We start from the raw sequence: 13,498 nt of genomic DNA, 5'->3' as shown, positions 1-13,498 counted from the left end.
CCAGCTCTTAATCTCCTCATTTCAGGCTTATTATTGCTATTTCTGTAGAGTGGGTGAGTTTAGGTAAGAATCTGTCTCCCACAGAAAAAAAAAAAAAAAAAAGCTTTGACAATATAATGTTCAAAAAAGCCCAGAGCTCGGAATAACTCCTCAGGATCTGTCAGAGCTCAGCAGATGAGAGGGAGAGGGGCCACCTCAGCAGCTCCATGACAAGCAGAGCTCCTCACCTGCTCCAGGCTGCTGGAGGAGACCCCAGAGCCCCTCAGTGAAGGAGCACAGAGGCCAGACCCAGGGGCTGAGCTTTCGGGGAAGGAGCAGCAGCAAGCCCTGCAATTACGGCTTGTTTTTCTGCAAAAGAACTTAACAGACCTGAAGTAATTTTATTAAGGTAATGAAAGTGTTGATGAGAATTCACAGTCTCTTCACACCCAGCTCGGAGCCGCATTCACACCCTGCCCACGGCGCCGGGAGCCTCGGAGGAGCCGAGCAGCAGCTCCACGTGGACACCCCAAAGATGGGCACCTCCATCCCATCTGTCCCGGACCCCGAGACCCTGACTGGGGGGGGAACAGCCCCAGCCATCGCACGGGTGCTCCCTGAGCCGCAGCGAGCCCGTCCCAGCCGGCAGAGGACAAACAACCTCTGCAAACGCGGCGTTCATTGTGCAAACGCCCCTGTGCTGCCCCAGCTATGACGGGCGCCGCTTTCCCCGTGGGGTGGGGACACGAAGCCCGTTTTGTCCTCCCCGGCAACACCACAAAAAGCAGGTTCGGGCTGAGAAATGAAGTTTTGGGGTGTCCCTGCAGCTGGGAATGCGCAGCGCCGCTCCGGACTAAACCGCAAAACCCCGCCCGACCCAAATCCCGGCTCTGTCCGGAGGTGTTCCCCTCCGTGCCAGGTGCACCTTAAACGCGGGGATGCGGCTTTGAGGGATGGAAGCGCTCCCAAACAAACGCGCGGGAGCTCCGGGGGAGCTCTGGAGCGCGCAGCCCCCGGGTTGTCCCCTCTCCTCCAGCCCCGGCGGGGTCACACACGGCCCCGAGCCCCCAGGGACCCCCGAGGGGAGCGGGGGGAGCAGCCCCAGCCCAGCCCGAGCTCTCCGCAGAGCCGCACGGCCTTAGCGCAGCGACTGGCTCCATCTGGCTTCCAGCGCCAGCAAAGGGAATTTGCGTCCGCTCCCGGATCTGACAAATTCCTGCCGGGATGCCAGAGGAGCTCCCTGCCTCCCGGGATGCCCCGGGCATGGGGAACGCTCTGGGCACCCGGCTCCCACCGATCCCCCCCAGCACATTTTGTCTTTACGTCCAACCCAAATCTTCCCCTTTCAAATCGCCACCCTTTCTCCTGGCTTGAGGAAGAGCTTTTCTCTGTCACTTTTCCAAGCCCTCAGGCTGCCACAAGGGTCTTCTCCAGGCTGGACAAGGGAGAGCTGCAGAACCTCTCTCAGCTGCTCCAGAAAGAACAAGAAAGGTTCTTCCTGTCCCCAACCATCTCCAGGTTCCCCTCTGGAGCTGCTCTGACCCATCCAGGCCTGCTCTGTGCCCGGATCCCAGGGCTGGATGTTTGTGTGCTCCAGGGGGTTTGAGGGGGGAATCATCTCCCTGCCCTGCTGAACACCCTCTTGTGATGCAGCCCAGGAGACGTTGGGTTTGTGGGCTGCCAGCACCCTTTGCCACCCCGTGTCCCATTTGTCATCCCCTGGCATCTCCAGGTGCTTCCCCGTGGGGCTGGGAGGAGAGGGAATGGGGCGGGGTTGTGCCTCTGTGATCACGGGCAGGAGGAAAGCTGCGATCCCTCTGCCCGGGCTGCTCCCTCCATCCAGCAGGAAGCGCCGTCCAGGTCTGGAGAGCTGCCGTGGGCACGGAAAATCCCGTTCCGCGCTCCCTGCAACCCCCGGCCCTGTCAGCAGGATGAGTTAGGCACGGTGGCTGCCTCCCTTCCCTCTGCTCCCTCCCCCAGGCCAGTTTCATTCTGCAGCCCCTGCTCTCCTGCCATTCCCGGCACCTCCAAGCTCTCAGGACCCCTCTTTTCCCCACACCTCAGTGTTTGGGAATTTTCCCGTCTTTGCCTCCAGCGATGGCGCTGGCCACCCTGAGTCATGTCCTGGGGACGTCCTCACCTCTCCCAGTCCAACCAGTCCGGCCAGGCTGGTGCTGGTGAGGCGCCACGGGGGCAGTAATTGGCATCCCTGGGAGCTGCCAGAGCACCAGGAACCTTTCCCAGCCTCCCACAGAGCCTGTGGGGCCGTGGCAGGGCAGCAGGTGGCACCCAGAGCCACCCATGGGGACCTTTCCAGCCGCTGCCACCGCTGCCTGGTGCCCGTCTCCTGCAGCAGAAAGGTGGGCGGTCAGTGGGCACCAGGCAAAGTGCCACTCCCGGGCCTCGGTGTCCCCAGGAGAGTGGCACGAGCCCTGTGGTGCTGCTGTCACCCCTCCCCTCGTTATCGGGCACGTTTTCGGTCCTGAGCGAGGAGCAGGAGCGCTGGTTACCGCGGCAACGCGAGATGCTCTCCTCCAGACGGGGACAATCTTCGGCAAGATTTGCTAAAAATACTCCCTAACTCAGCGGTGACAGTGCCACACGTGTCACCCCCCGCTCCCCTCGGGGCTCACTGGGTGCCTGCTGGTGTCCAGAGTGTCCCTGTCCCACCCAAAGGGGCCGGGGAGCTCCCTGGGGAGGGACCTGCAGGCGCAGGAGGGCTGCTGGGGAAGGTAAATGATTCCTTAAAGTTTAAAGAGGTTTAAAAACTACTTTTGAACGATTTTGCTGCTTTTCCTAATACCATTACAGCCTTCTCCATGGCAACCAGGGGAGGGGCTCAGACTTTGGTCCCGGCTCGGGAGTTTATCTGCTGGAGCTGAGGTGGGGGGATCAGACAGGGGGTCCAACATGGGAAGGGGACACCCACGGCAGGGACCGGAAGCGAGGTCCCACGGTGGCTGTGGAGCTGTGGGTCACTGGGCAGAGGGGATGGGGCCCGGGGGTGCAGGGCCCAACACCTGCAGGGTTCAGCATCTCCTGCCACTGGAGGTGGGACACACCCAGAGGAGAGGCTGCAGGGAGGTTCAGAGGTGGAGACAGGCCTGGAGGAGATGCCTCAAGGATGTCTAAAGGTGGAGATGGGCCCAGCTCCTCCCTGCACCACAGCCACATCAGGAAGGGATTTTCTTATTTACGCTCCTTATTTTCCCATTGCATCTCATTTGATATTTCCCCGGGGAGGGCTGCTGGAGGCAGGGATAAACCTGCTCCCAGCTGCAGGCAGGGCTTGTTTAAACTTCCCAACAAGGTTCTGTGGGTTTTGGCTGGCTGACCTGTGCTGGTTCAGCTCTTTTTAGCTTCCAGATTGATTACACCTTGTGTCAATATGTGCTCAGTGCCTATTAGTGGGTGCATGTATCCCTATCCCTCATTTCTCCCTTCTGATCTATAAATTCCCAGAAGACAGGATTAAAATAGAGGGGGAGGAGAATTCCACTCGGGGCCAAAAGGGAAGAGAGAAAGCAGAGCCTGTGGGAAAGTTGGGTGGCAAGGCTGGAGCGTGGGTGTCTCTCTCCAGCGCCTCTTCCCATGGGCATGGCAGTGCCTGGTGAGGAGCCGAGGTGTGGCCCGGGAGCTAGGGAATGCCAGGCTCCCGTGGGAAGGGGCAAGGTGGGAATGGTGGGGGAGGGAATCCCTGCTCCCCCTGCACCTCCCAGACCAGCCTGGGGGAACCAGGGCTGGGAAGAGCAACCCCAGGGCAGAGATTCCTGCTCTGGAGGGCTGGGTGTGAGTGGCGCCAGCCTGGTGCATCTCCAGGGAGGAGCGGGGAGTTCAGCCATGGCTTTTCTATCTGGCAGCCGCTGGCCACAGGGCTCCTCTTGCTGGGGCTTTTTCTTTCCTTTTCATTCCTGGAAACCGGTAAAAGATTGCACAGAACCTGTGCTGGAGCCTGGTGGGGGAATAACCCGGGACACAGCATGAGGTCAGCGGCCTCCCCGGGGCGGTTCTGCTGAGCTGCCAGGGGCAGAGTGTGATCTGGCAGCCCTGGAGCATCACCCACCCTCATCCCACGGGACGGGGGGCTGGCAGAGCAGCAGGGGACCCCCGCAGCCACCACCCCGCCAGGGGCACGCTGGCTTTGCTCTCTGCTTCCCGTTTGGCAACAAGCGCTGGGCAGAGCGCGGTGCGGAGCTCCCAGTCCATCCCCACCCACAAGACAGCCGGGAAAACGGGAAAATGCCCAGGAGGGGCTGAGGGTTCCACCCCCGAGGTTTTTAGTTCCACACAGGGAAGAGGTTTTTTTTCACCGTTTCGCACCTCGTTTCCCACCTGCGTCACCATGAACCCTCCAGCGTTTCAGCCCATCTCGAACTAAGGCTGATCCCCAAACCTTGGATCCCCGCGTCCCGCGGATGCCCCGAGCCCCACTCCGGGCACAGCGGGGCGGGGAAGGGTCAGTGCTGCTGCTCGGGGCACGGTGCTCGCCCTGCGGGGTTCCCCATCACCCCGTTCCTCCCTCCACGCTCAAAGCCCACGCGAACCCCATCATGTTCCCGGACATCTCGCTCCACGCCCTTGGCCCGAGCTGCCCTGAAGGCAGTCCCAGGGCCGGGGGAGCGGCGAGGAGCCGGTGCCGGAGCCGCCGCTCCCGGTCAGGCTGTGCCCGGGGCTCGGGCCAGCAGCAGTGGGGTTAAGCCCGGCCGGGCGGGCGGCTGGACAGGCGTCAAGGTGGTTGCTCCATCCATCCCTGCGCAGTCCGAGGGGCCCGAGAGCGGAGCGGGAGCAGGAGCCCTGCCCTGCCCTGCCCGCCGCCATGAGCGCAGGCAAAGGTGAGGCTGGAACTGCGCTCGGCAGGGCTGGGGGACGGGCAGGGGCTGGGGGGACACGCTCAGACTCTGCCCGGGCTCCAGTCACCCTTCGCTCTGCTCCTCCTCCGCTGCTAATAAGACATTTGGGGCTCCCCGGCTGCCTGGGGGGGCTGCAGGGCAGAGCCCAGACCGGGACAGGGACCGCGGTTCCGAGACCCTGCGGTGCGGAGGAGTCAAAGGGGCAGCTGGGGAGGAACGGGAGAGGGGTCTGGGGGCCTTTCCCCGCGCGAGGGAGAAGCTGCCGCTGCAATACGGAGATGAATTTGGGGGGTCCCTGCACCCGAGGGGTCAGAGCTGTGGCAGGAGTCGGGTGGGGCTCTGGGACCGCTTCCCAAGGGATCCAGCCTCTGAAAACTCCCGCAGCTGCCCCGCGTATGCATCGGGCTGGGAGTGACCCCTCCACCCCCCACCCCGACCCCCAGCCAAGGGGTCCCAGGGGTGTCCCCAGGGTGTCCCCTGGAGCAGCCACGGCCCTGCAGCGACAGTGTCCCCTTTCTCCACCCCCAGCAGGTATCCCCCTCCTGCTCCCCCTGGCCCTGCTGCTGGCTGCCGCCTCCCAGCCCCCCGGGGGGGACCCCCCGAAGGAGCCGGGGGACGGGGACGGCCCGCGCTGCCCCAGCCCCTGCGCCTGCAGCCTGGACGATTACAGCGAGGAGCTGAACGTCTTCTGCAGCGGCCGTAACCTGACCCGCCTGCCCGAGGATGTGCCCCCCCAACGCCAAAGCCCTGTGGCTGGACGGAAACAACTTCACGCAGCTGCCGGCCGCTGCCTTCAGGAATTTATCAGCCCTGGACTTCCTGGACCTGCAGAGCAGCCAGCTGGGCTCCGTGGAGCAGCACGCCTTCCACGGGCTGCGCAGCCTCTACCACCTGCACCTGGAGCGCAACCACCTCAAGCACCTGGCCCCGCACACCTTCCTGCACACCCAGAACCTCGTGTCCCTCAGCCTCAACAACAACCACTTCAGCAAGGTGGAGGAAGGGCTCTTTGCCGGGCTCTCCAACCTCTGGTACCTGAACCTGGGCTGGAACTCGCTGGTGGTGCTGCCTGACAAGGTGTTCCACGACCTGCCCAACCTGAGGGAGCTGATCCTGGCTGGGAACAAGCTGCCCTACCTCCAGCACCAGCTCTTCTGCAGCCTCACCGAGCTGAAGGAGCTGGACCTGAGCGGGAACGCGCTCAAGGGCATCAAGATCAACGTCTTCGTCAAGCTGCAGAAGCTGCAGAAGCTGTACCTGAACCACAACCAGATCAACGCCATCGCGCCCCGCGCCTTCGTGGGCATGAAGTCCCTGCGGTGGCTGGACCTGTCCCACAACCGCCTGGTCTCGCTCTACGAGGACACCTTCCTGGGCCTCCTGAGCCTGCACGTCCTGCGCCTGTCCACCAACTCCATCACCAGCCTGAGGCCCAGGACGTTCAAGGACCTCCAGTTCCTGGAGGAGCTGCAGCTGGGGCACAACCGGATCCGGAGTCTGGCGGAGAGGACCTTCGAGGGGCTGGGCCAGCTGGAGGTGCTCAGCCTCAACAACAACCAGCTGCAGGACGTCAGGGCCGGGGCCTTCCTGGGGCTGCACAACGTGGCCGTGATGCACTTGTCGGCCAACTGCATCAAGGTCCTGCCCGACTTTGTCTTCAAGGGGGTCACCAAGCTGCACAGCCTCCACCTGGAGCACAGCTGCGTGGGCAGGATCCGGGCCAACACCTTCTCCGGGCTCTCCAGCCTGCGGCGGCTTTTCCTGCAGCACAACAGCATCTCTGTCATCGAGGACCAGAGCTTCAGCGAACTGCACGAGCTCCTGGAGCTCGACCTGAAGCACAACAGGCTGAGCCAGCTCTCGCCCCGGCTCTTCGTGGGGCTGAGCAACCTGGAATACCTCTTCCTCTCCTCCAACCAGCTCCTGGAGATCTCCCAGGACACCTTCAGCCCTCTCCAGAGACTCTTCTGGCTCGACCTCTCCCACAACCAGCTGGAGACGCTGGACAACAGCGTCATCTTCCCCCTGGCCAACCTGCGGTACCTCAGCCTGAGGAACAACTCCCTGGAGACCTTCTCGGTGGCTTTCCTGTGCCCCCCCTTCACCCTGGAGCAGCTGTGGCTGGGGGGCAACAACTGGCACTGCAACTGCTCCCTGAAGGGCCTGCGGGACTTCTCCCTGCAGCACCCCGCCGTGGTGCCGCGCTTCGCGCAGTCGGTGGCCGAGGGGGACGACGCCCACGTCCCCGTCTACACCTACAACAACCTCACCTGCCTGCACCCCCCGGGCCTGGCGGGGCTGGACCTCCGTGACACTGCCCAGGAGAGCTTTGCTCACTGCTGAGCTGGGCCGGCCCTCCCAGGGACCCTCACCCGCCCCCTCCCCGGCCCCCCCGGGGCAGCAGCGGCAGCCGGGGCTCCGTGGCCACCCCCAGCCGAGCAGAGAGTTGCCGCCACCTCCAGCAGCCGCCTCGCTCAGAAGATGCTGGATGGGCGCCGGCCCCAGCCCGGGCTTCAAACTGAGTATTTCGGTCCTTCAATATTTAAATGGCAGCCTCCAGGGCAGAGCGTGGCTGCTCCCAGCAGGAGCATCTCTGGATGGGGGAATGCTGCACCCCCAGCCCTGCGGCCACAGCGAGGGGCAGCCCTGCCCAGGCCAGGACCTTTATGAGAAAAAAAAAAAAAATCAAAGCGTTTTCCTGCCATGGAGCGGTGGAGAAATCCTAAAAGCCCCCCCAGAGCTTAGGGAAGGGGGCAGAGGACTTGCTGTAATGATTCCTTGCAGCAGCAGGTGTAGGCAGGGCACAGAAAGCCGCTCGTTGCTCACCTGATAAATGGCAGCAGACAAATAAACCTTTGGAGCTATTGCAACCCACCTTGTAAGTTACGTTTTTTCCAAAGCTCGTGCTGCCCACAGCCGGGATTTCTCCCCGGAGCCCCTCAGGGTGAGGGATCCAGGCTGCCGGGGGCTCCCTGCATTCCCTGCAAGCCCCAGGTGGGTGGCACATTCCCAGGGAGGGAGCGAGAAATTCCCAGCTATCCCACAGAAGCCAACAGCCCTGACAGATTCCAGCGCTACTGCCCAGCTCTCCAAATCCCAGATAAGTGTCCAAAGGTCAGACAAAATTTTCCTGGAAAATTGCCTGAGGGGAAACCTGCTCGGGTGTGGGTCCCTGTGCAGCGGGAGCAGGGCTGGATGCTGCTCCTGCTCTCCTCCAGGCACTGCCTGCCTGCTGTAATCCAGGCTCGTTAGCGGAAACCCAGAACTTCCCTGTGTTCCCAAAACCTGACTGTGAGGGTGAGTCCCAAAGGCGGAGAGGGAGGCAGGCAGGAGGGGCTCAGAGTCCGGGAGGGAGGGACAGCAGATGCAAGGCCACCACCTTCACTGCTTCCACAGCTTAACTCAGGCCTGCACGAGGAGCGCAGCTCCCATGGGAGCAGCAGCCCCTGGGAAGAGGTGCAGGAACAGGACACTGGGGAGGGAATGGAGCAGGAACCACCTGGGGACACAGAGGAGCCCCAGGCTGGGGTTGGAGAGCAGTGGGATAAAGCATCCCATGAAGAGCTGCAAAGGCCAGCTCAGAGCAAGACGAGGGACAGGCTGGATCCTGACACTGCTACAGGAGAGATTTAGCTGAATTCCAGCAGGGAAACCAGGGAAAAGCAGGAAGCACCTTGATGCATGTGAAGGGCCAAGACTCAGAGATACAGCGAGGCCTGAAGCCATGGAGAAACAGAAGTCTCAGACTCGCATTTTAAGAAATGTGTTTACTGCCCGGAACCTTGAAAAATATTCCTGAGTGACACAAGCCCGGCAGGCCCAAGGCTTCCAGCACGATGGGATGCAGCTCCCAGACAGCTCCTGAGGGCGTTTCCTCACACCCAGCCCACGCTGTGCCCTCACCTGGCCCATCAGGAACCAGTGAGCCGAGAATTCCGAGCACAGGGGCCTGGCCTGGCTCCGCATGGGAGCACCCAGCCACTGAAGCAAGTCCTGTGTGATCCATCAGGCAGGACAGCAGCACACGGAGCCACGATCCAGCTGATCAGAGCCATGTGGGAACGCTGAGGGAAGAACAGCATTTGACGCTGCAGCTTCAGTCTCTTTGAGTCTGAGGGGATGCAGCTACTTTCCTCTGGGACTGCCAGCAGCAATCCGTGCTCCCCTCCCTCCCTCACACCCCAGTGAGACTGAGTTGAACAGCTCCTGCACCCCCTGCCTGCTGCTGGGGCTGCCAGCCCGGCACCAGTCCAGCCCCACACCCTCCTCAGGAGCTCCTCTGCGATGTATCCAGGATCTGCTGGGCAATGTGAGTCAAGGCAGGGAAGGCAGAGCTCTTGGGAAACTCTTGGATGAAGTCTCTGCCTTCTTCCAAGCTCTGGCTGAGCTGGGGGTCCAGGGGGACGCAGCCTGTGGGACAAGGGAGGGGAGAGTGAGAGCTCACTCCCTGTAGGGCCAAGGTCTGCAGCCAGGGATAAAACACACACTGCCACAGTCAGCTCCAGGGAAAGTGGTAGGGAAGAGCCACCACTACCCTCCCTGAGCTCTCCAGGAGAGAATTCTCACCTGCAACCACATCCTCTGGGTCCAAGACCCCACCCCAACCTGGTGCTTCATGAGAGGGGCTCTCCCTCCCTCCTGATCCCAGCCCCATCCAGGGTTCAGCCCTCAGCCCCCATTTCTTGGGAAGGCTCCAGACATTCCAACATGGTTCTCATGGAGCTCCAGGGAGCTCCAGGCCTGTTTACACCATTTACACCAAGATGTCAGCAGTCAGAGCAGGCTGCAGGCATCACCATCTCTGCCCCAGCAGGGCCAGGGGCTCACTGTGCGGAGTTTGGATGGCAGAGAAGCAGAGCACAAACCTCAGCTCTGCCCAGGTGCCTGGGGCTCACAGCCCAGCCCCTCTGCCCCTGCGATGCTCCTTCCCTGTGCTCAGGCCTCCCGGAGCACCGGGAGATCAGCCCTGAGCAGAGCTCTGCTCGACAGGCACTCACCCAGGAAGGGCACCCCGGCGTGCTTGGCCAGCTCCTCACCTCCGCCTTTGGAGAAGACGTTTGTGCATTCCTGAAGGAGGAAGAGCGGTGAGTCAGGAAGGCCAGAGCCGCTGCCAGGCCCTGAGCAGAGCCAGCTGCCCTCCACCCTCCAGCCCCAGGCACTCCCTGTGCCCCCGCCCTCTCCCAGCGCTCCTCAGGAGAGCAGAGCCCAAAGCCGGCAGCGCCTCCTCTCCCGGGCTCACGGCATCACCCCCGTGGCATTTCCCAGTTCTCCACCCCATCAGCACAAGGAAGAGCCCACACCAGCCCCAAGGCTGGACAATAAGGTCAGGAGAGCTCACGGAGCAGTGGGGGCACACGAAGCCGCTCATGTTCTCCACGATGCCGAGGATCCGCAGTCCCGCCTTCCTGCAGAAGGTCAGCTCCCGCCTCACATCCCCCACGGACACGGCCTGAGGGGAACAGCGGCAGCTGGGGATCCCTCTGGCCACGCTGACCGGAGCAGATGTGTACAACAAGCGTCCACAGACAGCCCTTTCTCCCCTCCACACCTGCTGCCTGCCAGGAGCTGCAGCCCCGTGTCCTACCTGAGGAGTCGTGACCAGGATCGCTCCCAGCGGCTGGTGGGGCCTCAGGGCCTCCACGGTGGAGATGTGCTCGTCGGACGTGCCCGGCGGCGTGTCCACGATGAGGAAGTCCAGGTCCCCCCAGGCCACGTCGGTGACAAACTGTTTGATCAAAGCTATGGAAATAAAGGAGGAAGATAAAGAAACCCAAACCACAACGGGGTTTCAGACGGGGCAGGGCCCCAGGGAGAGGGGACAGGGCCGTCTGTCAGCACAACACGTGCTGCACTCTCCCCATCTGAGTGACTTCAACTCATCCTTGTGGAACAGGAGCTTTGTTCCCCCAAGGAATAACCTCTCCAGGGGGGTTCACAGGAGGTTTCACCATCAGCAAACCCCGGTGTTACCATTTTTCTTGGGTCCCCTCCACACCACGGCATCGTCCGGCCGCTCCAGCAGGAAGCCGATGGACATGAGGGCGATGGCCTTGTCCTGGCCCACGAAGACGGGGACCCAGCCGCTGTCACACTGGTGCACGGCGCTGTCCTGCACCCGCAGCATGCGCGGGATGCTGGGGCCACACAGGTCCACGTCCAGGATCCCCACCTGGGGACAGGCACAGCCCCTCAGACAGCCCGGCAGGGTGGGCCCAGCAACCCCCGACCACCCGAATCGGGGCTGCTCACAGCACTTCCACACAGCCTCTGCAGCTCAGCAGCCACGCATGAAGCACAAATGCTTTAAATTTCATATCCCTCCTTCTCCCCAAGGAGCACCTCCTGGGTGTTTCCAAGTGCTTTATGCCAGAACCCAAGTGGCACTGGCTGCACAGATCCTTCAAAAAGATTCTCAGGGAATTCAGTCTGTCTCCTGCCCACACATTTCCTTTCTATCCCCATTTTAAGAGTCCTTGAGCTCATCCACTTCACCCTACAGAGGGAGAGAGGCTGACACCACAAAGCGGCAAAGTCACGTCCCAGTGCCAATTTCAGCAACAAATATTGGGTGATTTAATAAAATAGATAGAAGAGAAATGAACTGCAGTACCTGATCCAGTTACCTGAACTGGATCCCACAAACTGCATTTTCACAGACAATGCACACACTGCCCACCAAGGACACCCACACGGAAAGGGTGGGCAAAATCCAGCCCAGCTGAAGGCTGGATGGGAAAAGCCAGAGCTCAGCACCCCAAACCCTCACTCACCCTCTTCCCAGCGTTTCGCAGCGCCAGGGCCAGCTCGGTGGAGAGGGTGCTCTTCCCAACGCCGCCCTTCCCGGACAGCACGAGCAGGATGTGCCGCACCCCGGCCAGGTTGGTTCTCTCTGCAAGTGTATCACAGAATCACAGAATGTCCTGAGCTGGAAGGGACCCACAGGGATCACGCAGTGCAGCTCCTGGCCCTGCACAGACACCCAACAATCCCACCCTGGGCATCCCTGGCAGCGCTGTCCAAACACTCCTGAAGCTCCAGCAGCCTCGGGGCTGTGCCCATTCCCTGGGGAGCCTGGGCAGTGCCAGCACCCTCTGGGGATGAACCTTTTCCTAAAATCCAACCTAAACCCCTCTGGCACACCTCCAGCCGTTCCCTGGTCCTGTCCCTGTCACAGGGAGCAGAGATCAGAGCTGCAGCCCTGGTGAGGTCTGACCTCAATGTAAGGCAGTGGGAAGGAAGAGTTGGATGTGCCAGAGGCTCCACGTTGTCCCTTGTCATCAGAAAAGGGACAATGAGAACAATGGCAATAAACACTTGTTTATTAGGTCAAGCTTTTTAGCTTTTTAGCCAAAGCTTGTCCCGATGACCTAAGCGGCAATTGGGCAGCAGAGCAATAAACACGCACTGGGCACATGAGGCCCAGCCCGGAGGCTGCTGGTGAGCTCAGGCCCTTGGCGTTTCCTTCCTCCACGCCACACCAGTCGCTTCCTGCCAGTCCCACGCTCCTCTCCCTCCATTCTCTCCTGTGCTGTCAGCACTCCCGGCTCTACTTTGGGCTCAGCTCCCCAGAGCAGGGAGCGCTCGGCACCGCTGTCCCTGGCCCGGGGCGGCACAGGGGGCAGCGCAGCGCTCCAGCCACAGCGGGCAAACAGCGCCCGCACACCCGGGGCCGCGTTCCGGACACACCGCGCCGGGGCTGGCCCGGCAGCAGAGCGGCATGGAGCCCGCACACACCATGGCAGAGCTCATCCGCACCTCCACCGACGGTAAAGACCGCGGGGCTCACAGTGGGGAGGGGGTGAGGAGGGGCCCGGGGAGGGGCAGCGAGGGGCTCCCGGGACACCGCCCGGTGACAGCGGCAGCCCCGCGCCCGGCCCCGGTACTCGGCGGTCTGCCGCGACAGCCAGGCCCGGGCCCCTGGCAAGGCTCAGCGTCACCTCCCGATAACCGGTGCCCGCCGCCCGTGGGAGCCCGGCCCGGCCCGGAGCTCCCCTCACCAGGAGTCCGACCGAACACCGCGGCACCGGCTCGGCCCGAGCACCTCGGAACTCCGCGGAACCGGGTCCGGACCCCCGCTAGGCCCGGCCATTCCGGTTGGGACGTGCCTCGCGAGGCGAGTCGGGCCCGCCCTAGGCCGAGACCCCAGACCCCGGCTCCCCCGGGCCACGGCCTCTCCGCCGCTCACCCCCGGCCGTCTCCTCCATGTTGTCTCTCCGCATCACCCGCTTCCGTCTTCCGCCGGCGCGCGGCGCCCCCCCCTCAGACTGACAGGTACTGTGTCCAATCGCCGACAGCGCTCTCACCTGAGGCCCCGCCTCCCAGAGCTTCGCAGCCAATCCACTTCTCGTGCTCCCCTCGGACCAGCCAATGGACTTAGCGCTTTCCCTTCGCGAGCGGCCTCCCAATGGCGCCACTGTCTGGCGATTGGCACACAGGGCAGCCAATAGCCCTGGGCTCTCTCAGACCCCACCCCCTTCCGGCCCCCTGCACCTGTGAGTGACAGAGCGCTCAGCCAATGGCAAAAGGGCGCGGAGCGGCCGCAGGCAATGAGCGTCTGGGGGCGGTGCCGGGAGCGGATTGTTTATGTCCCGGTTGGGGAAAGTAGGTCAGAGCGCCGCGGGGCCGGGCCGGGGCAGCGCCGGGCGGGCCGGGCCGGGCCGGGCCGGGCA

At 62.7% G+C, this 13,498-nt stretch overlaps 2 protein-coding genes across 2 annotated transcripts; one reads left to right on the top strand and one right to left on the bottom strand.

Annotated features, from left to right (window-relative positions):
• Positions 1-4,795: 4,795 nt before the first annotated feature.
• IGFALS (insulin like growth factor binding protein acid labile subunit) lies at positions 4,796-7,172 on the top strand. Its single transcript, XM_058422561.1, is given in 3 exon segments — positions 4,796-4,811; positions 5,358-5,557; positions 5,559-7,172. Coding segments are annotated over 3 exon segments (1,830 nt in total).
• A 1,409-nt stretch (positions 7,173-8,581) lies between these two features.
• On the bottom strand, positions 8,582-13,079 carry NUBP2 (NUBP iron-sulfur cluster assembly factor 2, cytosolic). Its single transcript, XM_040078950.1, has 7 exons — positions 13,015-13,079; positions 11,600-11,718; positions 10,800-10,998; positions 10,414-10,568; positions 10,168-10,278; positions 9,827-9,896; positions 8,582-9,239 (listed from the first exon to the last, which is right to left on the bottom strand). Exons 1-7 carry the CDS (start codon positions 13,046-13,048, stop codon positions 9,097-9,099), a joined length of 831 nt encoding a protein of 276 aa, XP_039934884.1. The 5' UTR covers positions 13,049-13,079; the 3' UTR covers positions 8,582-9,096.
• Positions 13,080-13,498: the final 419 nt, after the last annotated feature.

Source organism: Hirundo rustica, chromosome 15, assembly GCF_015227805.2.
Source record: "Hirundo rustica isolate bHirRus1 chromosome 15, bHirRus1.pri.v3, whole genome shotgun sequence".
NCBI lineage: Eukaryota > Metazoa > Chordata > Aves > Passeriformes > Hirundinidae > Hirundo > Hirundo rustica.
The sequence above is the reverse complement of the archived record's forward strand: the minus strand, read 5'-3'. Positions and strand labels throughout refer to the sequence as shown.

Bases quoted from the DNA above. Each gene is read 5' to 3' on its own strand.
- NUBP2 (XM_040078950.1), bottom strand. From the start codon at position 13,048: ATGCGGAGAGACAACATGGAGGAGACGGCCGGGG. The intron at 10,999-11,599 runs GTGAGTGAGGGT...GCCTGTCCCCAG, and splicing joins TGCGAAACGCTGGGAAGAGG to GTGGGGATCCTGGACGTGGA. The intron at 10,569-10,799 runs GTAACACCGGGG...TTATTTCCATAG, and splicing joins GAGGGGACCCAAGAAAAATG to CTTTGATCAAACAGTTTGTC.